General features: G+C 39.3%; 1 protein-coding gene across 1 annotated transcript; it reads left to right on the top strand.

Moving 5' to 3' along the window:
• Positions 1 to 3,641: 3,641 nt before the first annotated feature.
• LOC124149042 (lysine-specific histone demethylase 1B-like) lies at positions 3,642 to 27,206 on the top strand. Its single transcript, XM_046520387.2, has 20 exons — positions 3,642 to 3,739; positions 7,122 to 7,243; positions 8,342 to 8,494; positions 9,204 to 9,293; positions 9,869 to 10,094; positions 10,981 to 11,022; positions 11,733 to 11,895; positions 12,971 to 13,161; positions 13,476 to 13,649; positions 14,194 to 14,265; positions 15,084 to 15,218; positions 19,319 to 19,490; positions 19,678 to 19,736; positions 21,018 to 21,218; positions 21,826 to 21,900; positions 22,527 to 22,643; positions 23,355 to 23,483; positions 24,769 to 24,900; positions 25,594 to 25,746; positions 26,398 to 27,206. The coding sequence occupies exons 2-20, from the start codon at positions 7,173 to 7,175 to the stop codon at positions 26,488 to 26,490; spliced, it is 2,448 nt and encodes an 815-aa protein (XP_046376343.1). The 5' UTR covers positions 3,642 to 3,739; positions 7,122 to 7,172; the 3' UTR covers positions 26,491 to 27,206.
• The last annotated feature ends 63 nt before the right edge of the window (positions 27,207 to 27,269 follow it).

The following is a 27,269-nucleotide window of genomic DNA, read 5'->3' as shown; positions in this document are numbered from 1 at the left end:
GTTAGGACAGGCTAGATTAGGGCAATTTGCGTATTTTTGATATATGCTCTTTTTATAGTCCTATGACTCGTATTTATTAAATGAAGCCAGAAAAGCAAATTTCTAGCATTTCCGACAGTACTTTACTACATGTTGAAGGTGTACTACAAGGATCTATACTGTAACGTCATTCGTAGTTAGGCTCAGAAGTTAATGTTCTATGCTGGTCGTCAGACACAAGGCCACACAGCCATGTACAGGTGACAGCTGAAGAATTCTTTATCCAGGGGGTAATATCAATGTGTATTAGTCATACTGAATCCCTATTTCATTACCCTATAACAGAAAGCATTGACCACGTGGAACTATGTTCTGACCTGCTATATACTAACGTCAACCGACATGCACGATGGAGGTCGGTAAGACGTGTTTAATCTTCATTATAGTAAAGAAATCGCAACAAGGTTATTTCTTAATTTCTTTCAAAATTGCTAATCCATACATATATTTCAAATTATTAGACCTATCTATAACGGTGATGAGGTGAAATTAGGTTAAACATCGCGTCCAATAGCATTGTGTGTGTGTGTGTGTGTGTGTGTGTGTGTGTGTGTGTGTGTGTGGCTGCTTGTACTAGTCCGGAATGATGCCGATTTAAAGTGCTAGCCCACTGAGATATCATGCCGCAGTTTAACATTAATACCCAACGCAGACACAGTATACTGACTCCGAGCCTACCAGTCCTTGTTTTAGCCCTTTAATGCCGAGCGTCAGACAGGGTAACAACAAGTACCATCTTTTAACGTCTTTTGGTATGACGGACTAGACCAGACACGGAGGCGGTCCCTATCTATAATGGACTACGTACATGTAAGTGTTCTTTGACAGGCATTTAGAAGTTAGAAGAGCATGAATACACGACACTCTTTTATGGATAACAACCTCTATATTCAAGTCCCGTCTATAAAATAAGAAAATGTAAATACACTATTCTTTTTGAATATTACAAAGAAAACAAGTGAAAAGACAAAAAAAACATTGTATGTTTGTATACAGTTAGTACTGGGAAATTTTTAAACAAAATTATTTACTATTATTGTTAATTTTCAACCAATGAATGAAAAATGGCCCACTTGGCATACAACTCTGTACGCGGTTTATAGTTGACTCAATTTCTTTTTCAATAAATAACTTAATTTTAACTCTCTCCTAAAATGATTTGTCAGGATGGACTTTTTTTCCATTTACATTTGTAGAATATTATAGAAATTATTTCCAAGAGAAATAGCATTTTTTTTATATCCAAATAAAACTAATTCAAAAGAAAGGTGTATTTTGACCACATGAACACATCCCTCAAAGATCCTGTTTAAAAACTTGCCCAGAATGATTTTAAAATTTCACATTCCCAAAGAAGATAAGATATTGTATAATTATTTAGATAGCTAAAATCACAAAGAGCAGAATTTGTAATTTTAATTTCAGCTAGGAAAGAATTAGTTGGTTAAAATTCCTTGAATAGTTCTCTACTGAACCCATCATAACTTAGTATCCTGTGTTCTAGAAACAGTTTTTGAAAATATTGGAATCCAGACATCTTTGATTAGATTGTTAAACACATTCAGATAGCATTAGAGATATAACTGGATGAATTTAGGGTATACCGTATTCGACGTAATAAGCGCCCCGCTCTAATAAGCGCCCACTGCGATATTTGCTAATATATTGGCTTGTGAACAATCCCATTTAGCACCCCTTCCGATTGATCAATGTACACAAAACTTATTTATTCGCGTATAATACGTACTCGTGTGTTATATGCATTCTTAATTATGGGCAATTAAATTCTGGAAAAATATATCTGTCGCATATAAACATTTTAGTCTGTCAGCATAAACCACGAAATTTATCTTTCAACTCTGTTTTTCCACCAATATATATTCTAATAGGAGCCCCCTATTTCTAATTTTGAGAGCGCCCTGGGCGCTTATTACGTCGAATAATAATATTTTTAAGCAGTACGCACCATCTCACAAAATTCGGTGAAAACAAACATATTTACAGTTTAACCAATCCCTTTATAACTTAAAGGAGATTTCCAGTGTCTGGTTCATATCATTATGAGTAAAGGATGTGTGGCAATTAAAAATATTCCACTGTCTGACAAATGGGAGGACCCCGTTTCAAATAACCTTATATAGACTGAAATAATACCATAATAGTCAATAAAACATACATTCAAATTATATATATTGTTATATTCTATAAGAGTAAGAACGTCTCCATAATCATAATCATCACAATAAAATATTTGGGGTAACACCATATGAACGTGTGGTTCGACGCTAAAATCAAACTAAATGTTAAAATATTTACTGATGCAGTAACTGGATTTGTAATTTTGGACTGAACACTCGATCGAAAAGGATTATACTTGTCTCTCAAACAGACCCTGAAGCAAAAATAACGTAAAAACACCAAGTCTACGCGTCATCGGTTTCTGAAAATGAATAGACCCCGCTCCTCTTTATTTTATGTATTAAAAGACTATTTAAAGAAGAAGAAAATAACACTTATGTTTCAGAGACTAAAATTAATATTAGTCGAGGACATTGCACCATTACACACGGGTTTAAACATGAAGCGTGTGATCTGGGAAGAGAATAGCCTGGGGCACTGCTACGATGTGTGGGTAAAGTGGAGAGTGCGTGTCGCGGCTGGACACGGGAGATAATGCGTGGGCCGGGCGGGTGAGGCCTTGCCGCGTGGCTGGGCTTCCCGCCATTTCCGTCCAACGTGACGATGTACTTTATGTATATATGGGGCGCAGGAAGGGGGGAGAAGAAAAGAAATATGCCCTACCGTTGTACTAGCGCCAGTCCTTCTCAATCACTGCGGAATATCTGCATTTATTATTTTCAAATATATGAAATGGTGATAAAATTAATGAAGTCTAGTTGGATATATTCTATGTATGAACCCAGGATTACAAAAACAATTAGAGGAGAGAAATGTATGGTGTAATAAACGCGGTCGTAGACAAAATGTCAGGTGATTCAAGCCCATGAGAAATGGCATTATTTGTTCGGAGACTACACACACCTGCAGCATGGTTCGTGATTTATGTCAAGTTTTTAAGAATATGTTTTCGATATACTAACAGTGTTACTTATAATAAAGAAGTTGACATCCATAAACTATCTTCCTTATACAAACATATGTTCAATAATGACATGTTATGTGGTAAATTTCGTGGTAAATACATTTTCTCTTTTGCCATTTTAATTAATTCTAACGTGTATTTTTGTGTGTGTTATTTTCTTAAAATTACAGCCCACATATTACTATTATTATTATCTTTACTTCAAATAAATTCAGAAATGCTAAATACGAACGAAATGTAAACAGCATTATATGTGTAGAGCCCTAGATCTAAAAGTGTGAGCTCGCTTCCGGCAGTATCCATCTTAGATATAGAAACCATTTAACTGACACCTCTTCGACAGGTGATATATTTAAAAAATGGGTGAAAACATTGATAGCAAAATCACCTTATTATGACATTTAATTTTGGATTTATTCGGGGTGTGGTCGAATAAACACACACACACCGTGTGTGCTATTTTGTTTAACGGGAGGTTTGTAATTTTGTCGAGTTATGCCCCTTCGAATATGAAGATCGAAAAGTCAAGCACTTCCGGGACATTGTTTGCAGATTGAAAATGTGCGAGGTTGACACACATTTTCTGCTAATATTATGGTAAATATTCGCTGAAAATTAATTGCAGTGACGAAATTAGCAGTCTTATATGTTATTTATCTTATTTTGAGATTAGATATATGCATGACATTGTATATCCAAATGAATCTGACTATTCATGCGATTTTCAACGCAAGATTTATTGTCAAAACAATCACAGAATGGCTGTCAAGATGCATGCTACAAATATACATATTTTATAGTCTTCCGCTTTAAATTTAAAGTAATTGAATTGTTTTCACTGAAAAAAATCATTTTACGCTCTGAATAAAACACGATTGTTCTGTTTACTTGTGCATTTCATACACGCTTATCAGCTAGATATTGGATTCAAACTTCACAGCCGAGATACATTAGTTAAGCCTGTCAATACTGAGTATTTACGACGATATTCACTTATATTTGTAAACACACATCGAGTTGCATCATAAACATCATACAATGAAGTCACATTTTGAATATGATAAGTAATTTCACATGTTATTCTAATTTGTTATTTCTAATATAAGCAACATCATCTGCTGATCGGACCTATGCCATGTATGCACACTCAGTGGTTAAAATATGCTGTCAATAACGACACATTTGTTGTGAGATTATACAAGTTATGTTTTTTTTCCCTTTTGAGATTACATTATTGCAAAATCAATCTCACTTATATAACAGTGTATAGCACTATGCAACTTCAGCCATTAGCCCGAAGCCGTTGTGACATGAGGCCATTTTGACCTGCTCCTGAAGCATAAGTTTACATGGTACCAGTAAACATTATTCATGCCCAATAAGGTCAGCAACTAAATTATGGTGAGAAGATGCTGAAAGTTGGGACAAGTGGATGCAAATGTGTTCAAGCCCCCACCCCTCTCACAGACACACACACAGACACACACACACACACACACACACACACACACACAGACGGTGTACATGATGTAAGTTACATGATAATATGTTGTCTTACATCATGTTTATTGGCACATGACTATCTCACACAAGAAATTCCTAATTTTGAATACTTTACTAAATCCACTTTGTCCATGTTGTCTACCAATTTTTTCCGTTCAACGCTCTATCAGCTAAGTATATCAAGTTTTAGTTAAAAATACAGATAGCTGTACATGCAAAATACAAAAGACATGTTCAAAAGTCCATTTTTATTCAATGGAGAGCTTGATATTTTGAAAATGCTTCTATTTGATTGTGAACAAATCTGATGTTTAGTCTAGTCATGACTGATTCACTTTTATTACCTTTTGTAATTTTGAGTGAGTCATAAATGTATACATGGTATAAGTGATGTACTGCACTTCCAATCTCTAACATCTCTAGGGTTGACACTTTTGGTGTAATAATTGAAATTTCCTAATGGTAAATCTTAAATATCTTTGTTTTTGCTTTAGGTCATAGTCTTTTTGACTATGAATGTGTTGATGTTCTTAATCATGTTAATTGTAAATAGGTTTTGTTGCAAAGTAGTTTTACTAACAGTAGCAAGTGTATGAAAATGTTCGATTTGTAGACATGGCGTTATGTGAAATATTAGGAAACTTTCTTAATCTTTTTCCGCTAACCTTGCCACAAATGTGAGGCAGTAGATTTGATGGAATGTGATCTTTAGCACCTGCTGTACTTAAGCTGTTGAAAACTTCTTGATTAATGCTGAAACCATAAGTAACTTGTGGTTTCGTTGCTGCTGAGTTAAACCATTTGCTGTCAGAATGACCCAATTCAAGGATTGCTTGGTATAGCAACATAGATAATATATTTGCTTTATGAACCATAAGAATTTGTCTTTATCACTGCAAATTTCAATTTTAATGTGTTTTGTCATTTCAATATCATGAAGATCAATTGCTCATTTTGATCTTTTGCTTAGGATCATTCTAGATAGTTAATAGTAACTTTTTTGTTGTCATATTTAGGTATTGCAATGCCAATCCAAAATTATTAGAAACAATTGTGGTTGTTAGTCATGTTATTATGATGATTACATTTGATGTATTTAGCTATTATTTTGTGTTTTTTTGTAGTTCCAATGTGTGTATTTTAAAATATATGTCTTTTAACTTATTTAAACATTGGTTTGATCATGTAAATGATTTCATAATTTCTTACAGTGTGATAGGTTATCATAACCTGAGTACTCATACTTTATGTATGTTCCTACATATAATATAAAAATAATGGAATTCTGCGTACATCATGTACATCGACTGTATGATTATTGATGTTTGTAAAACACAACCTAAGGTCTTAAGTCAATTGTTTTGTATTCTGTCAATGAGTTCTACAACATACAGCTCTCTCAATGCATTCTTTCTAATCCATATTTTCAGTTCCTTAATCCGTTCCATATCTTATAAGCATGATAAGGGTTATTCCAACGTTTCATGCACAGAAGAACATAAGTAACTCTGCCATGTCATAACAGTTTATGAAAAGATGATTTCTATAAAATTATGTGGATATGTTTCTTCTTGGCGTTCGTATAATTGAGCATGATTATTACACAAAAGTTTCATTAGCCATAAAAGTTATGAAAAAATATTTTATTATTGTACCATTTTGAACCGTAACATTTTGGAATCCTGAATTATGTTTCTGAGCCATAACTCTCAGAGTTTACTCAAACTACTTAATAGTTTTGCATGAAACTATGCATGTGCAGTGACCACATGCTCAACTATTGCCTTTTCATTTAGTCAATATTTGGGAGCACCTTTAGAATTTAGTATCACAGCCTCGTAGGTCACATGTCTCAAAGACACGTGTCTCAAAGAGAGATCACTGAGAGGAGCTTATGGACACTCGATGACCCCTGATGCATAAGCACTTTTTTAACATACCCAACTGGTAGCCAGTTTCAAATACTCATTTAACCAAATATACATTGCAAAATACTGTGATGTGGATCCTTGAATATGAATTGTCATGAATTTTACAATACATTCAAGACAGAACACTTAATGGACAATGACGTAAAGACTTTCACATACTGTGGTGCTTGATCTCCCTTGTGCGTAGAGCATTGAAACGCCATAGTAATAGTGGTGTCCACTTCAGACAATGCAAGAACTAATCATTGCAAGTGTCACTTACTTTTCGATGTTTTCTATTTCAAGATTTGAACTCAATTTGAAACATTAATTTGAAACCTATAGATTTCAAACCTATTATTTGAAAACCTATTAATTTGCATTGTCTTATGAAATGTCCAAGTATCGAGTCTCCTCAATCATGTAAATATTCCATCAGTGCCAACTGCTAACTGGCTTCACTTTAGACTGCTCTGATTGTACTTTTTCCATTGACATGATCAATGTTTATTTTGTGTGTTTTTTTCCCACATGTCCAGCATTTATAAGTAATGTTTATTTTGCAGTAAACCCTAGAGAGTGCTATCTCAGCTGTTACCTGTGAACTGATACAAGTCATGGAATCAGGCAAAATGCCTGGGGAAGGAAGTAAAAATAATGGCCATGATGCCGATGTTGCAGTAAAAAGGTAAAAATACCTTCAAAGAAATAGCTTCCTGTGCTTACTGTAACATTCTCATAGTCGTGTTACTGATTCTACCATGACATTGAAGAATGTTTGATTCTGATTGGTTAAGAAGAGGTTTCCAGTTTGCTGCTGAAACCCCTTTTAAATATATTATGCCTTTTCATTCCACAAAACGATAGCCTACACATCGATTCATAACAAAATGGCTGCCGATCAATCACCGTTAAAGCACTCGGTTCCAAATTAAAATTAGAGGTATCTTCTCTACAGCGGGACTACATCAAATTTCAAAACACAGTAGGTTTATCTCCTAATTGTCAACTTTAGCATCTATAAACCAACTAAAGGCTTGTCATGAACACTCTGGATATTGTCTTTGTAAATACTGTACACGTTTTGTTGTTTGTTGTGAAATGCCACACACAGCAGTGTTGACCTGTTAAGATCCGGGGTAGAATTGGTCTTCAGCAACCCATGCTTGCCGTAAAAGGCGACTATGCTTGTCGTAAGAAGCGACTAAAGAGATCGGGTGGTCAGGCTCGCTGACTTGGTTGATGCATATTATCGATCCCAATTTCGTTGATAGATGCTCATGCTATTAATCACTGGATTGTCTGGTCCAGACTCAATTATTTACAGACCGCCGTCATGTAGCTGGAATATTGCTGAGTGCGGCGTTTAACAACAAACCAACCAACCACAGCAGTGCCTGGGCTAAATGGCAGTCTGTAAATAATCAAGTCTGGAGCAGATAGTATTTACACTTTATAAAATGAATAGACTGATAATCATGTTAATTACAAATATATTACATTTTAAAGGATGGTTACAACTGCAAAAAGTTGTAAAATTGGTCACTGTGGTGCAGCTGAAATATTGCTGACCAGTCATAATTTCAACATTTTCTTCACTTTTGTTTAGGAAAAGCAAGACTTAAGTAACAAGATTATGCGATGTTCAGTTGTGGATATCATTATGAAGAAACATCGTGATTTGAAGGTTTATTGGTGTGTTAATATCTGAGACCTTACAACATGTACAAGCAAACTTTTGAATGGCTACATCGTGATTACATGTTGAATGTTTGACCATTTTTAGATCAGGTCGCTGTATCAAACGCAGTGCAAAATATGATTCCGATGATTGTGAACCACAAGAGAAGACTTCTATGAACTTTAAGCCAGTAAAGAGATGCCCAACAAAAGGATGTGCGGCAACCACACCAATATGTTTTGCCAAATCCACAGAAAAGTAAGTAATTGTGTCTGTTTTACCTTCCTTGCTTAACATGAAATACTTGGGAGTTGAATCTGTCAGTAAATATGATGCCTATTACTCTACTTTGCAAGATTATAAGTCTGTTCATTGACTTCAGATCCATCAATAATTTTTTAACAATGTCAGGCACCATGACAACAAATATCAACAATTTGATAAATTGTTTCACATCTTGTCATCATTATCATGATATTGGTTAAAATGCAAAATGGTAGAGACAAGTTTGAACAAATTAGTTCGCGATAGCAATGTTAGTTATGGGACCTTGTTTCCATAATAATAATGATGATGTTGATTGATGATTGATGATTGATGATTGATGATGATGATGATGATGTGCACAAAATATCAAAACCATCATTTTAGCTGTTCAGAATATGCGTAATTGGGGATGTAACTTGTGGCCGTAATTCATGTAGCATTTTCAGCATGATCAGGAAACTTTGTCTTGATATATAAAATATAATATATGTCAGTGTCAACAGTTGACAGTGAATCATCAAACTAAATGGTCTGACCAGCAACTGACATAAAAAAGAAGCTTGTGTATACTTGTTCACATTATCAGTGTCTGTGTTTACAATGTCTGTGTTTATAGTGTCTGTGTTTACGGTGTCTATCTGCCAGTATTTACCAAGGTGTGTCTGTGTTTACCACTACCAGTGTCTATTTGTGTCTGCAGGTGTTGCGGAAGTGGGTACACATCACGCTGGTACCACATGTCATCAGGGGAACACTTCTGTAATGAATGCTTTGAACATTTCTACAGAGGGTAAATATCTTTTTCAAAATGTCTTTGCACATAAAAGCAAGCCATCTGTGTCTACATACACATTTGACATGTTAATATTTTTCACCACGTTCAGTGTTTTTTTAACTGCGACTGTCCAATGCATTTCTCATCATGCTCACGATTGTTCAAGACTTGTAAAGATTAGAATTATCTTCAACAACCTATAAGTGTCATAAGAGGACACTAACCGGATTATGTGGTCAGGCTCTCTGACTTGGTTGATGTAATTCATCGTATCCCTATTGCGTTCGATGTTTGTGATGTCATTCACTGGATTGTCTGGTCCAGACTCAATTATTTACCGACTGTCATCACATAACTGGAACATTGCTGAGTGCAACATTAAACAAACAAACAGACAAACATGATGGTTCAAATCTCTGATCAACGCCAGTTATGTTCTTTGGTTAGTCAGTGTCCAAGAAGTGCTTGTCAGTGGCACTACAATAAAGAATGTTCAGGTCCTGATTATGAGCATTACCATAGTTGAATTTTCTGTAATTGTTTTGCCCCTGGTAACCAAGGTAACAATGTTTGTTTGATCTCTGTTCCAGCCACAAAGAAGGGTACAACGCATTTGCTGATTGGAAGATGGACTGGTCCACCTATGGCCGATCAGAACCCACCACTAAGGCGTTCATGAGTGACAAGATGCTACCATATTGGTTGCAGTGTAATAAGCCTCCGTGCCGAAGATGGCGCCAGATGACACGTGACGCTCAAGTCACGTCAGACCTGGTGCGCAACTATGTGTGTGGAATGTCGCCTCTTGGTGTGAAGGTGAGTTTGATCATGCATTTGTTAGCATGAGTACTTTCATTGTTATAAATTGCTTCAATGTTTTCCGTGCACAAAAGTGTCAGTCATGTAGTTTTGTAGTTAAAGTGTTCGCTCATCACGCCAAAGACACAGGTTCAATTCCCGACATTGGTACAATGTGTGAAGCCCATTTTTGGTGTCCCCTGCTCTGGAATTTTGCTTAAAGTGGCGTAAATGCACATCTCACTCACATTCCATGCAGAAACTGGATCTATGTGTTTTGTGTGATGGGATATATAGAACGGTTTTAAGAAGTGCTGCATAGACTTATGGATTACTTCATAACTACAGACCTGGATATTTTGTGCTTGATATTGCTGTCCTTAGTAATAGGGCCGGTCCTCATTGACCAACACATCTGGGCAGATGTTCTTAGTTCTTAGGGGGCACGGGTGGCCCAGTCGTCTAAGGCGCCGCGATTCGCTGTGCAGAGTTGCGTCCCTTGGGCACGCCAGAAACCTATGATTGTGGGTTCGAATCCCGGTTCACCCCGATTATGTTTCCAGGTTTGTCAGCAACATATCTGTGCTCGTGGTTTCACCGAAATGGTAAACGTCTGAGACCTGCATGACTTCGGGCTTTCCTCCCATATTAAGCTGACACGCCGAGATATAAGTGGAATACTGTTAAAAGCGGTGTTAAACCCAACTCACTCACTCCAGATTCCATATAAATATCCAATGGACTGCAGTTCCTCTTCGTTTGGGTTAATGAAGCCTTTATATAGCTTCTACATGCTGGTTGCTGCACACATTGTGCAGAAATTGTCAAACGTGACACATAATACAGTTTGATTTCATGAAAGGAATGACAATTGTACTTCATGCAGCTCATTTTGTTTTTCCAGAAGGAAAAACAGTACCAGGCCTGTTCAGTACCTGAAGATGAGGTATGAATGTTTTATCTATTGTGTCAAGGTGCTTTATAAGGGGGCTGGGTGTGCAGCCTTGTGGGTAAATACCACCTACAGTGGTATATACGAATCTGATCCTTGGTGATCCGTTGTGATGTTGCTGGAAGAAGTTGTAGCTGACAGTGACATCCACCCAACTACTTCAGATGTACATTTGAAAATTATCACTGTTATCAGTGCAGTTATTTATCAGATAAAAAATAAAGTACTATTTGTTCTGCAGTTGTCAGTATACAGTTGATTCAAGATTAATCTGTTGTTTTGTTATACTAAAATTAATTTATGAAATGTTTGTTTCATATTTGTTGTCCCATGTTTCAAACATTTGAACAAGATCTTCTTCAGAGAGATCGTCGAACTGTGTTGTGCAACTCACAGATGTCATGTTTTCTTGTTGACAAAATCAATATTAATGATGTGGCAGGTCAGTGGTGATCATGTGACAGGTCAATATTCGAGCTCTTTGTCAGTCATGTGATTGACCAAACTCTTTCGCGTCAGACTTCTGTTGTAGGGTCAGCACTGAAATATTTTGTTTCGTCACATGATGTGGATTAACCAATGAAATTCAAACAATCTTAATAGTGGTATGACAACACGTTTTAAAGTATGCTTGGAAGAACCTTCATTCACTGTCTTTCAGTTCCCTTTGACCTGATAATGGTATGGTTGCTTGTGTGTTGTAGCGGGTGCAGTTGTTGCGGAACCAGTCGTGGTACTGCCAGCTGACCTACCAGGTGTACCTGCACAGCTTCCCGGGGGTGGGGCTCCTGGCGGACATGTTCCCAGACAGTGTGGGGCTCAGCTGTACAGACCCAATCATCAAGCAACTAAAGGCTAAACCAGTTGGTAAGTAGTTGGTGGAATAATAGCACTCCATTATCATCCCACTCCATTGGGATACAATGACATACAGGTCAGCTAGTCTGACCACCCAATCCCAATAGTCGCCTCTTACGACAAGCATAGTTGCCTTTTACGGCAAGGATGGGTTGCTGAAGACCCCGGATCTTCACGGGTCCAATTGCTTACACTACAGGCTGACCACCCGATCCCATTAGTTGCCTCTTATGACAAGCATAGCCACTGCTTAGGAAAAGCATGGGTCGTGAAGACCCTGGAACTTCACCGGTCCAATAACTTACATGCTGACCACCCGATCCCATTAGTTGCCTCTTATGACAAGCATAGCCACTGCTTAGGAAAAGCATGGGTCGTGAAGACCCCGGAACTTCACCGGTCCAATAACTTACATGCTGACCACCCGATCCCATTAGTTGCCTCTTATGACAAGCATAGCCACTGCTTAGGAAAAGCATGGGTCGTGAAGACCCCGGAACTTCACCGGTCCAATAACTTACATGCTGACCACCCGATCCCATTAGTTGCCTCTTATGACAAGCATAGCCACTGCTTAGGAAAAGCATGGGTCGTGAAGACCCCGGAACTTCACCGGTCCAATAACTTACAGGCTGACCACCCGATCCCATTAGTTGCCTCTTATGACAAGCATAGCCACTGCTTAGGAAAAGCATGGGTCGTGAAGACCCCGGAACTTCACCGGTCCAATAACTTACAGGCTGACCACCCGATCCCATTAGTTGCCTCTAATGACAAGCATAGCCACTGCTTAGAAAAAGCATGGGTTGCTGAAGACCTACTCTAACCTGGATCTTCCTGGGTTAGCTGTGATGTAACTGAAATACTGTTCAAAGCAGCGTTATACAAAACTCCCCAACTCATGTTCAAATCTGTGCTGCCACAGTCGGTCATGATGGTGAGAGATGATGTCCAGTAGAGGTATTGTTGTTGTGTATGAGATGTTGAGCTGGCAGAAAACTGTCCGAGTTCACAGAATAAGAATAAGTGCAGTTCCCAAAGTGTTAACCTATGGTTGTAGTGGTATTTTCCCCTGTGTGTGCAGATTTTGCCGATTGTTCGGACTACGCCCGGCCATTCTCCCACCCGGAGGAGCCCCAGCATGCCCTGAGTTTCCATGCTAGTATTATGGAGAATGATGAGATCGATGAATTCCCGGTCATGGCAAACGAACACTCCATCCTGTACCTGGCTCTCAGAAACTTTGTCATGGTTCAGTGGGCCCGGAACACCAAGGTAAAGTGTTTAAATTTGATTCGGATTATGAGCATCACATCATATCAGGTCATTAATTCATCTGATCGTTTACTTTTTCAGGATTTTCTTTTCATTTTAAAAATTATATTGCAGTCATCAAATAACTGTAACATGACCTGATCATATTTCTTATGTAAAATTTTTTTTATTTGTCAACAATGCAGTGTACATTTTGAACAGAGATCAACAATGGTCAAGGGAAAATATGTCCCTCATCTTTGAGGCTTATGTCAGCACTTATTGAGTCATTATAAAAACAGATTTGATCGGTTTCTATGATCTGTGATTTGCAGGAATGGCTGACAGTGGATAAGATTGTTCCTGACCTCATCTGCCGTGGCATCACACGTATCCGATGTGTGGAGGATCTGGATCGTATCATCTGGTACCTCACGCGGAAAGGTTTCATCAACACAGGTCTCCTGTCACCCCCAACAGACCTCAAACCTCAGACCAAGCTGCAGAAGGTCGGTGGTGTTGGCATATGTGTTTATACAGACACAAGATTTATACAGGAATTACTCTGATAAAGTCAAAATATAAAGCCATAGGACTCATGAAAATGATAAAGTAGAGAGAAGATGTGTTAGGACATGCATAAGAGGAATCGTTTTGTCCAACTAAAAATTGTTTAGGCTGAACCATTGTTAAAAAAACTTTGTTCAAATATTTATTGTTGATTGTTTATTGTCTTTATAAAGAGCTTCAATACTTTGTTTGAATGTTTTCACATGGTTTAGATAGATATTGTGAGTTTAACATTTTGAGGTGTTAAAAACAATGCCAGATGTCTTTTACTAGTTTCTAGGATTTTACAGAACAAGTTTTATGCTTTTGCTCTAAATTTTGTCATTTCCAATGAGCTGTGACCATTATACTTTGCTTTTAAGAAGAGAATGCTTTTGATCTGTTTATGAATTAATTGACTTTGCAGTCCACCAAAAACTGCTTCTAGTTGACGTAACACTGTAATCACTGATTCTTGTGACATTGTAACCGTTTCTTCATCAGGAGGTGTTAATCATTGGAGGCGGAATGAGTGGACTGGCAGCAGCAAGAGCTCTCAAGAACTACGGTTGTAAGGTAAGAACTACTTGTCAGGAAGTTTTCTTGATGTTGGGCAGTATTCACTCCCACAGAAAAAGCATCTGAAATATGCCCAAAAAGCCACATGGCCGAAATACATAACAGTGGATTAACCTTTCTGCATGCAACACCAGTGTTGTAACTACTAGTTAGGTCTCACACGTAGACAATCCCAGATGATGCTATAGTAGCAGGATCATGTTGTTCATTTGCAGACCCGTGAAGATCTGGGGTAGAATAGGTCTTCAGCAACCCATGCTTGTCGTAAGAGGCGACTAACGGGATTGGGTCGTCAGGCTCGCTGACTTGGTTGATGCATGTCATCGTATTCCAATTTCGTGGATCAATGCTCATGATGTCAATTACTGGATTGTCTGGTCCTGACTCAATTATTTACAGACTCCCATCATATAGCTGGAATATTGCTGAGTGCTGCATTAAACAACAAACATCATAAACATCATAAACATCATCATCATTTGCAGGACTTAGATTGAGCACTTGATGACTACCCTTAAGGTAGCAGTAGTTATTTCATCATTCAGGACAGTCAGTTGACCTTTTATTCTTTTGATGCAGGCAGTGGTATTGGAATCCCAGAACCGCCTGGGAGGGAGGGTCCATGACGACCCTTTAGGTAGCAGTAGTTATGTCTTCATTCAGGAAAGTCAGTTGACCTTTTATACTGTTGTTGCAGGCAGTGGTATTGGAATCCCAGAACCGCCTGGGAGGGAGGGTCCATGACGACCCTTTAGGTAGCAGTAGTTATGTTGACATTCAGGAAAGTCAGTTGACCTTTTATACTGTTGATGCAGGCAGTGGTATTGGAATCCCAGAACCGCCTGGGAGGGAGGGTCCATGACGACACAAGTCTTGGAGTGGTGGTCGGTCAAGGGGCACAACTCTTGGCAGGATGCTACAACAACCCTGTGGCCATAATGTGCAGTCAGGTAAGTGAAACAGTGTAGCAAGTGAACAGTTCGACTTTACCAAAAGTTGACAACAAGAATTTGGAACTACAGATATCACAAGATCCTTAAATCAATGTTTCTTAGATTGAAACAGTTCACATTCTTGCTCTAAGAACAAAATATCAATGTCATCACCAAGGAAACTGATTACTTTGTTATAAATAGTAATATGTTTCTAAACATGCTTCCTGAGGATATGTGTGAAGATTTTACTGATCATTGCAAGTCAATTATCATGGTTATTGTCTATGTGTCAACTGACAAAGAGGGTCTTGTTGAAGTTCTCTGAATGTCTGTATTACCTGTCTATGGGACATTGGTCTCTGTTGCTAATATTACATGGAGACTTTCTTTTCTTTTGTTAACTGTCATTGTTGCTGACTTGAGCTATCGCCGACTTTCGGTGACTTCAGCTATATGTGACTGTTGGTGACTTCAGCTATCGCTGACTGTTGGTGACTTCAGCTATCGCTGACTGTTGGTGACTTGAGCTATCGTGACTGTTCATGTCGTGAGCTGTCGCTGACTGTTGGTGACTTGAGCTATCCTTGACTGTTGGTGACTTGAGCTATCCATGACTTTTGGTGACTTGAGCTATCCATGACTGTTGGTGACTTGAGCTATCCATGACTATTGGTGACTTGAGCTATCCCTGACTGTTGGTGACTTGAGCTATCCGTGACTGTTGGTGACTTGAGCTATCCCTGACTGTTGGTGACTTGAGCTATCCGTGACTGTGGGTGACTTGAACTATCTGTGACTGTTGGTGACTTGAGCTATCCATGACTATTGGTGACTTGAGCTATTCATGACTGTGGGTGACTTGAACTATCTGTGACTGTTGGTGACTTGAGCTATTAATGACTGTTGGTGACTTGAGCTATCTGTGACTGTTGGTGACTTGAGCTATCTATGACTGTTGGTGACTTGAGCTATCCATGAATGTGGGTGACTTGAGCTATCCCTGACTGTTGGTGACTTGAGCTATCTATGACTGTTGGTGACTTGAGCTATCCATGAATGTGGGTGACTTGAGCTATCGCTGACTGTTGGTGACTTGAGCTATCTGTGACCGTTGGTGACTTCAGCTATCCATGACTGTGGGTGACTTGAGCTATTCATGACTGTGGGTGACTTCAGCTATCCGTGACTGTTGGTGACTTCAGCTATCCATGACTGTGGGTGACTTCAGCTATCTGTGACTGTTGGTGACTTGAGCTATTCATGACTGTTGGTGACTTGAGCTATCCCTGACTGTGGGTGACTTGTGCTATCCATGAATGTGGGTGACTTGAGCTATTGCTGACTGTTGGTGACTTGAGCTATCCCTGACTGTTGGTGACTTCAGCTATCTATGACTGTTAGTGACTTGAGCTATTCATAACTGTTGGTGACTTCAGCTATCTATGACTGTTGGTGACTTGAGCTATCCCTGACTGTGGGTGACTTGAGCTATCTATGACTGTTAGTGACTTGAGCTATTCATGACTGTTGGTGACTTCAGCTATCCATGACTGTGGGTGACTTCAGCTATCTGTGAATGTTGGTGACTTCAGCTATCTGTGAATGTTGGTGACTTCAGCTATCTGTGACTGTTGGTGACTTCAGCTATCTGTGACTGTGGGTGACTTCAGCTATCGCTGACTGTTGGTGACTTCAGCTATCTGTGACTGTTGGTGACTTCAGCTATCTGTGACTGTGGGTGACTTCAGCTATCGCTGACTGTTGGTGACCTCAGCTATCTGTGAATGTTGGTGACTTCAGCTATCTGTGACTGTTGGTGACTTCAGCTATCAATGACTGTGGGTGACTTCAGCTATCGCTGACTGTTGGTGACTTGAGCTATCCGTGACTGTTGGTGACTTGAGCTATCTATGACTGTTGGTGACTTGAGCTATCCATGAATGTGGGTGACTTGAGCTATCTATGACTGTTGGTGACTTGAGCTATCCATGAATGTGGGTGACTTGAGCTATCTATGACTATTGGTGACTTGAGCTATTCATGACTGTTGGTGACTTGAGCTATCCATGAATGTGGGTGACTTGAGCTATCACTGACTGTTGGTGACTTGAGCTATCCGTGACTGTTGGTGACTTCAGCTATCTATGACTGTTAGTGACTTGAGCTATTCATGACTGTTGGTGACTTGAGCTATCCATGAATGTGGGTGACTTGAGCTATCCCTGACTGTTGGTGACTTCAGCTATATATGACTGTTAGTGACTTGAGCTATCCGTGACTGTTGGTGACTTCAGCTATCCATGAATGTGGGTGACTTCAGCTATCTGTGACTGTGGGTGACTTGAGCTTTCCCTGACTGTTAGTGATTTGAGCTATCTGTGACTGTTGTTGACTTGTACTGTTGGTTGCAGTCTTGTATTGTCTGTCGCAGTCTTGTACTGCCTGTTGCTGTCTTGTACTGTCTGTTGCTGTCTTGTATTGCCTGTTGCTGTCTTGTATTGTCTGTTGCTGTCTTGAACTCTCTGTTGCTGACTTGTACTTTCTGTTGCTGTCTTGTACTGTCTGTTGCAGTCTTGTATTGTCTGTTGCTGTCTTGTACTTTCTGTTGCAGTCTTGTACTCTCTGTTGCTGTCTTGTACTGTCTGTTGCTGTCTTGTATTGTCTGTTGCTGTCTTGTATTGTCTGTTGCTGTCTTGTACTGTCTGTTGCTGTCTTGTACTTTCTGTTGCTGTCTTGTACTGTCTGTTGCTGTCTTGTACTCTCTGTTGCTGTCTTGTACTCTCTGTTGCTGTCTTGTACTGTCTGTTGCTGTCTTGTATTGTCTGTTGCTGTCTTGTACTGTCTGTTGCTGTCTTGTATTGTCTGTTGCTGTCTTGTATTGTCTGTTGCTGTCTTGTACTGTCTGTTGCTGTCTTGTATTGTCTGTTGCTGTCTTGTATTGTCTGTTGCTGTCTTGTATTGTCTGTTGCCGTCTTGTATTGTCTGTTGCTGTCTTGTACTTTCTGTTGCTGTCTTGTACTCTCTGTTGCTGTCTTGTATTGTCTGTTGCTGTCTTGTACTTTCTGTTGCTGTCTTGTACTGTCTGTTGCTGTCTTGTATTGTCTGTTGCTGTCTTGTACTGTCTGTTGCTGTCTTGTATTGTCTGTTGCTGTCTTGTATTGTCTGTTGCTGTCTTGTACTTTCTGTTGCTGTCTTGTACTGTCTGTTGCTGTCTTGTACTCTCTGTTGCTGTCTTGTACTGCCTGTTGCTGTCTTGTACTCTCTGTTGCTGACTTGTATTGTTGTCCCCCGCCGCGCGAAAGCACGAAGCGGGGGATATAGTATTCACGGCCGTCCGTACGTACGTCCGTACGTACGTCCCACCTGTTTGTTGCCGCGATATCTCAAGAACTAAACACTGGATTGTCTTCATATTTGGAACTATGGTGTATATACAAATTCCGCAGACACCAGTCGGTTTTGGTGACCTTGACCCCATTTTCAAGGTCACAGCAGGCAAATCTGCTTTTGGAGTTGGAAAACAATGTTGCCGCGATATCTCCAGAACTAAACACTGGATTGTCTTCATATTTGGAACTATGGTGTATATACAGACTCCGCAGACACCAGTCGGTTTTGGTGACCTTGATCCCATTTTCAAGGTCACAGCAGGCAAATCTGCTTTTGGAGTTGGAAAACGGTGTTGCCGCGATATCTCAAGAACTAAACACTGGATTGTCTTCATATTTGGAACTATGGTGTATATACAGACACCGCAGACACCAGTCGGTTTTGGTGACCTTGACCCCATTTTCAAGGTCACAGCAGGCAAATCTGCTTTTGGAGTTGGAAAACGGTGTTGCCGCGATATCTCAAGAACTAAACACTGGATTGTCTTCATATTTGGAACTATGGTGTATATACAGGCGGGGGACATTTCGTCACTTTGTGACAAATACTTGTCTGTTGCTGACTTGTGCTGTCTGTTACTGACCTGTACTGTCTGTTGCTGTCTTGTACTGTCTGTTGCTGTCTTGTACTGTCTGTTGCTGTCTTGTACTGCCTGTTGCTGTTTTGTATTGTCTGTTGCTGACTTGTACACTCTGTTGCTGACTTGTACTGTCTGTTGCTGGCAGGCTGGGATGGAGCTGACGCCAGTGAGGGAACATTGTCCACTCATCACAGAGGATGGGCATGTCGTTACAGAGGATGTTGATCGCAGAATTGACTTCCATTTCAATGCAATGCTGGATATCATTGCTGAGTGGAGAAAGAACAAGGACATCACAGCTGATGTCAGCCTGTTCGGTGAGTTTGTAGATGAAGAGTAGACTTTGAAATAAACATTCACCACTAATGTTTAGAATAAAAATACTCTGATATTTTAGACACCATGCATTGTGTTCCTGGTCCGAGTCCTGGGCATTAAGATCTTCGTCCTGTGCTAATATATTATTGTTTTACTATGTCATCACACATAATTTCATGCTTTCAGAAAAATTCTATGAGATGCATCAACAATTTGTGGATGAGTCCCAGATCATGTTCACAAAGGTCAGTATCAACTAAGCAAATGTTGTTAGCAATCTACCTCCTCCGTGGTCTAGTAGTAGAGCGTAAACCACGTTTGATACCAAGGTGTGCGAAGTCCATTCATTAATGAGATGTTCTCTTGATCAGATGATGCCTTGATAACATGTTATGGTTTAGATTGGATGTCAGATTTAGATAACCGTGCAGACATTCCTATGTGATCTGACCACCTCTGTTGCCTAGTGGTAGATTGTCTGTCCTGATTGCGGAAAGGCCGGGGTTCACTTCCGTGTCATACCAAAAGTCGTCAAAAGATGTTACTTGTTGTTACCCTGTCTGGTGCTTGGCATTAAGGGACTGGTTATTTCGTGTTAATATCAAGTATTGGCTTTTTGGTTTAGTATTTGACTAAATATGTTTTATGTTATTTTGTCTGTCATGGTTATTGAGCTTGTTACTAACGTTTTATCAAAGTGCAGGTGCTGATTTCACAACCATGAGGAATCTTAAGCAACATGGATTTCTAACTATTAATACTGTGTTATGTGCACACTGTACTTCAACATGGGTTTTGTGGGCATGGGTGGCCCAGCTGTCTAAGTCATTGCACCTAGCTGACAGTAGTTCCATGACTGCCATGCCAGGATCCTCTGAGGGTGATTCCATGTGATCATGTGAATTTCCAAATTCATGTGTATATGGTTAAGGTGTTGTTTGTTTCCTGTTTTTCGCCGCACTCAGCAATATTCAAGCTAAATGACAGCGGTCTGTAAATAAACAAGTCTGGACCAGACAATCCAGTGATTGACATCATGAGCATCAATCCACGCATTTGGGATACGATGACATGCAGCAACCAAGTCAGTGAGCCTGACTGCCCGACCTCATTAGTCGCCTCTTGCGACAAGCATAGTCGCCTCTTGCGACAAGCATAGTCACCTTTTACCACAAGCATGGGTTGCTGAAGACCTTTTCTACCCCGGATCTTCACGGGTATTATGATTTTGTAGAGGTGACATGTATTTCACTGATAACAGGACCAATACAAGAGGAAGAGGCTTTAAAGCTTAGCTTTACATTATTGCATTGAATGCAATGTTAAAATACCTGTACATTCAAGACAATAAGATCTTAAGTAAAATCCCAATTTTGTGTAAAATAACATTTCCCCTCCAATTTGCCTGCCAAGGGTACTTAGTTTGGAATAGAAAATATATCTCTGTTACATAGAGAACTGTTCTGTCGTTCTTCCTCTCCTTGGTATGTAACATATCATGAATGTTTGTTACCTTCCCTCCTCAGCAAGAAGAGCAGGTGCTCCAGTTCCACATAAGCAACCTGGAGTATGCCTGTGGCGGCTCTCTCAACAATGTATCTGCTCTCTCCTGGGATCAGAATGAGGCTCTGCCCCAGTTTGCCGGATCTCATATCTTTGTCAAGGGAGGTTACTCTCAAGTGCTAAATAAGATGGCAGAAGGGCTTGATGTTCGGTTAAACCATCATGTGAGTTCAAACAGAAAGTATTCTATATGTCAAGAAACTGTTCATGTTGCCAATTTTATTTTGTAACTTTTCAGTGATGTATTGCCAGCAGACTATGAACAGATGTGATGTGTTGATAATTTGATATCAGTTGTTACATTGTAGTGATGGGTTTTGTCCTAAATTTTGTACTGCAAATTATTGCAATAATGATTCATGTATTGCAATACGTACCACAATATAATGCATGCGTTTTTTCATCTGTTATTTGTTATGGACCTGAACACCCCCCTGCATGTTTTTGACAACTTTGTATTTCGTTGGATGTTGCTATGGTCACAAAGCATGTGTAATAGACACATCATATACATGATACTGTCACAAATACTTTTTAATGTTTCGACGGCAGGAAAAGTTGCTAATTTCTTAATTTCCATTTGAGTTGACACTAGTGTAAAATATTCCAACAAGATGATATAAATGATTGTGAAAAATGCAATATGCTGGTATTTTCCAAACGTATTGTGGTATGTATTCATTGGTATTTGGTAATATCGTGCGCCTCTATTACATTGCTACTACTAACTAGGCAAGACCACATATTTGAAATATATGCTGACTGTTTCAGGTGTCTAAGATTGACTTCAGTTCCGATCCAGTTGTTGTGACCACTACCTCAGGTCAGGTCTTCCAGTCTAAAGCAGTGAGTACTGACATCGTATTCCATAGTGACTGGATTGTTAAATCTATGGAAAGGTCTTCACTTCAAACAATAGGTCTTCTTTCTCAGGTCTTCCAGTCACATGTTATACTTACAATTCAAGTCATTTTGTGTTGTACTTGACTTGTTTTTGAGACATTGCTTTTAGGAATTGTTCAGAGACTAGCTGTAATGGTGACATCTGACAAGCAGTGTGTTTTGTTGTGCCCCAAACAGTTCTATGCTGTGCCAGGATAAACATATTGATGGCAAGAGTTTTTTATTCCATTTTGTATCTGTGTATGGGAACTTGTCCCTTCAAAATGAGACAAAGTTGAGGGTTGTGATTCTGAGACACATTTCTTTGTAGTTTTAGAACCATGAGATCATATTTTCTTCTTTGGAGAATATTTCTTGTACGTGATGTGTTAGAAAGTAAGAAACATTTTCACTTCATAAGAAGGATGTAAGGAAAATATGAATAAAGTTTGATTTTTATTCTTCTTAGGTGTGATCATATTTAGGCTTTGAAAATTGTTGGCAGTTTGGGCATCCTTTTGTATTTGACATGATGGGTTTTGTTAATGTACTTAAAGTTAGTTTGCACTGTTATCTTTTGTCTGTGTCAGGTGATAATGTCAGTCCCCCTGTCTACTCTGAAGAATCATAAGATACAGTTCCAGCCACACCTGCCCGAGAGGAAACTGAAGGCCGTCATTGCACTGGGGGCTGGGCTCGTGGAGAAGGTACGCACATAATGAGACGATTTTAATTTGCTTTGGGACAGAAATTGAAATCTGACACTTGGGTCCCACACATTTTTTTCACATACAAAAATGATCCCCTGCCCACAAAACATTTCAAGAGGCGTTGCTGAGTAAGAATTGTATCTTTTTAGGCTACAAGTGATAATGGATTGTTTATTGTTAGAGTAGAGATCAGTAGAAAGTGGGAGAATGCTACTTGATGTGAAGATTTGTCATGTTGTAAGAGGATCCTGATGGGGGTGTACTGTTCAGCGTAAAACAACTGAAAATACACTATTGTAAATGTAAGATTAGTCAAATTTTTATCATAAAGATTACGGTAATATGTCCCTAAAAACTGCTTAGCATTAATTAAAACTAAACCAGTTTTTCCCATGTGTCCATACAGACAGACTGACAATCTGTATTCACATAGAGATGATTTTGCATATTTTATTTGGACTTGACATTTTATTCGCTATTCAAGTTTTTGTACAGACTAAGCCAATAAGATAATGACTACTTACTAAAAGCCCAAAATTTTACTATCTACTGACTTGTAACACCCCTATCAAGACCCTCACATAAGTAGGGAGAGACATAGAATAGATGGAGATGATATGTATTTGCGATGGCAAGATAGAGGTCACAAATTACATTGAATTTCAGTGATTTCATTTATGTTAGTAATTTTCTGTTGCCGATTACTAGGTTGCGTTGAAATTTGACAAGAAATTCTGGAACAAGAAAACCAAAGGTGAAGATTTCTTCGGCCATGTTCCTCCCCATGAGTCAAAGCGAGGCCTGTTCAGCACCTTCTATGACCTGTCTACCTCAAAGGTGAGCTGAATAACACAGGCCTGTGGAGTAGACATTGGATATATATTATCAAGTTAACAGCTACAACAACCATCTATTCAAATACATGGTAACACAGGGTGCACACAGGGCTTGAAAAGACCTTGAAAATAAATGTTACTTCAAAAGACCTTGAATTCTACCCGAACTACACATAGAATTCATAGTTATTTTAACACAAAATACAAACATGCTTGTGAAAGTCTGCGAATTTAAACTTAATAGCTGATTTTGCATACTTCGTTTGCATGATGATTGCTTGAATTGCCAGTGTTCTACCAAATGAATGTGACTGTGATCTGGGAAGAGTTACTTCCCTTTATATTACACTCCAGCACTGAATATTTGCATCATGTTTGTGTTTGTTCATCCGTTTGCCTTGTATTTGGGTAAAGTACCTTGAAAAGGCCTTGAATTTGTTGAAGACAAATCTGTACTGCCGTTGGTGAGTTTCTGTTTGCATATGCAGAAACGACAACACAGTGACGTTTTTTTAGATATGTATACAGTCCTCACATATGATGTCCCTCTGACTTCACACTATCAGGATACTTGGAGATAGGATTTGGTTTGTCTGTTTGTTGTGTTAACTATGTAGTCTGCAATGTTCCATCTATATCATGACAGCTTGTTAGTAAGTTTTGGGCTGGACAAACCAGTGGTTGACACAATGAGCAACATCCCATTGCAACATGACACAGCAATCAACAAAATGCACTTATGACAAGTAATAGACTGCTGTGGACTTGTTTGAATCTTGGGGCCCCATGCAGTTGACTTATCATAATTTATCACTGGTATCAAAACAGCATTAGTAATATTGGACTTACATTGTGTGTTGATGCTTTTGTAAGGGAGAGTCTTCTGTGGATGAATTCATGTTGAAATTAAACAAGACTTGGGTGGCTGCGACCCTAGACGAGCGCTATCATATGGTGGTCTTAGGGTCGAGGCAACCCTAGACTAGCTGAAATATATGCTGGTCCTTGGGTCACAGCAACCTTAGACTCACTCTAAGATATACCGGTCATGAGGTCACGGTGACATAGACTATATAAGGTATCTTTAGATTATGGCTTGGAGTCCCTTGATGTGTTTGGAACTCCCTTGCGAACCCTTCTTAGGAAGTATTGTGATCTATGAAAGAAGATCATTTTCAGTGATTTGAAAATCTGGATTAAATATATTGCTTGACTAGATACTTGTTTTGCATGTACCATGTACCATGCATCATTGACTGATCTTTCTGAATCCACCTCTGTTGCAGACTCCTGATTGTAAAACTAACATCCTAGTGACACACATCACAGGGGATGCTCTCACCCTGATAGAGGGGAAGAAAGATGCTGAGATTGTCAAGATGTGTGTTGCAGTGCTGAGGAAGCTCTTTCCTGAAGAGGTGAGAAATGATGTGCTTAGGTTGTGGGTGTGTGCAGAGATGTGAAGAGGTGAGAAATGATGTGCTGAAGTTGTGGATTTGTGCAGAGATGTGAAGGGGTGAGAAATGATGTGCTTAAGTTGTGGGTGTGTGAAGAGATGAGAAGTGATGTGCTTAAGTTGTAGGTGAGTGGAGAGATGAGGTAAGAAATGATGTGCTTCATTTTATGGGTGAGTGGAGAGGTGTGAGGAGGTTTTGATGTGCTTAAGTTGTGGCTGTGCGACTCATGTGCATATGTTCTTGTGTTGAAGTAAGCTCCACTAGATTGTCATGCTCCAAGGCTGACTGACCACCTCTGTGGTCTAGTGGTAGAGTGTCTGCCTGGAGAGAGTACGATCAGGGGTTCGATCCCTGTATGCATCATACCAAAAGACATTAAAAGATGGTACCCTGCCTACGCTCAGCATTAAGGGTCTAAATCTAAAGCAAGGCCTTGTCGGCTTGAAGTCAGTATACTGTGTCTGAGTGGGGTGTACTCATGTTAAACTGGGGCACGGTAATTTTTATGGCTAGTCCGACATTAGTCTGGACTAGTACAAGAAGCCACACACACACATGCATACATGTTGCTATATAAGTGCCATCATCGTGAACGCGACGTTTAACCCCATTTCACCTCCCCTCACCCAGGCTGACTGTGTGCAACTATTTCAGAGTGTCCCGGAGCCGAGCCAGTCGTTTGTGACTCACTGGAGGGACCCCTCCAACACAGGCATGGTGTACAGCTATCTGCCTGTTGGACGAGAAGGCGCTGTCTACGATGCTCTTGCAGAGGATGTGGAAAAGAAGATATTCTTTTGTGGGGAGGTATGTCATGTTTCCACTAAGTAACAATTGTTAAGAAAAGAAGAGACTTTGCAAATATTTTCATAGAAATGTTATGATGGTGCAGAGTTGGGTGAATGGAACACTCATCTATTGCCACCCTATATAGCCTTTCTGTGAGTTTGCTTTCAATCATAAGTTTGTTTGTTTGTTTGTTTGTTGTTTAACGCCCCACTCAGCAATATTCCAGCTATATGATGGCAATCTGTAAATAATCGAGTCTGGACCAGACAATCCAGTGATTGATATCATTAGCATCGATCCACGCAATTGGGATCGATGACATGCATCAACCAAGTCAGCGAGCCTGACGACCCGATCCCGTTAGTCGCCACTTATGACAAGCATAGTGGCCTTTTACGGCAATTATGGGTTGCTGAAGACCTATTCTATCCCGGATCTTCACGGGTCTACAATCATAAGAGCTATTGCTGTTTCTCTTTGTGAAAGATAGTGATCTGCTCAACTTTTGTATGACCCAGCCTTGCCACAAAAGTTCAAAGTTGGGTCTATCTCTAAAATTAAAGTCTATTTTAATTGAAGTTCATTCTGTTGATCATAAGATATTGACATTAATTGTTTCAAAGGTTCGGTCGAATCAAAATCTAAAAGAACTGAACTGTTATTTTTCAGGCAACAAACCGCCAGTTCCCACAAACCGTGACAGGAGCTTATTTGAGTGGAATCAGGGAAGCAGAAAAAGTTCTCATGCAGATGATCTCATGACATCGATAGTGACCACTTATGATGAACATCTTGGTCATGTGACTTTTTCATCCAATTGGATTTTCATGTGTATGGCATGATCTTCATTAACCAATCAAAGATCAAAACTTGATGATCAGCTGATTTGGATGACCAGTCAGATGTGTTGCTGAGGATGATGTATATGTAGCTTAGTAGATACATCAGTATAGCATTTGGTACATATCTAGTGTGGATATTTGTTCACTGGTCACAACATGCTGGGGTATTGCCTGTAAGATGGACATTGTATACATTTGTATTCATATACCGGTCATTCTATTTTTGTAATGCAGAGTTGATGTGAAGTGGTAGATCTGAATGAAGTGCTACAATGAAGTGTTGTGAGCTGCAGAAGTAGCTGATAGACTTGAGCCATGTAGTGCCGAAAAGACCATTGTTTGAAGAAACAGCTGAATCAGCAGAATTACTGATCATTGAATAAGTGATCCTAAACTGTGAATGGATCAACATCCTTCAGCTGTAATTGTGTATAATGTGGATTGATACTTCCTTAGAAATCAGATTGTTGGACTATACACGATTCCATTGTTTGAGAAATTTTCAGGAAGGAAAATAGAAGACGTGAAAAATCTGAATGTTTCTCTGAAGTATGGCGATGTTTGTACTGTGTATAAACACATATACTGAAATATTTTGTGAAGCTGTGCAACAGAAGACGAATCAAATATGAATAATTTGTTGAAGAAAATCTGAAGTGGTGCCTACATACAGACAATAGGTTTTGAACATTTCATTAT

The sequence above is a fragment of the Haliotis rufescens genome, unplaced genomic scaffold, assembly GCF_023055435.1.
Source record: "Haliotis rufescens isolate VD_foot unplaced genomic scaffold, xgHalRufe1.0.p SCAF_1, whole genome shotgun sequence".
Lineage (NCBI taxonomy): Eukaryota > Metazoa > Mollusca > Gastropoda > Lepetellida > Haliotidae > Haliotis > Haliotis rufescens.
The sequence above is the reverse complement of the archived record's forward strand: the minus strand, read 5'-3'. Positions and strand labels throughout refer to the sequence as shown.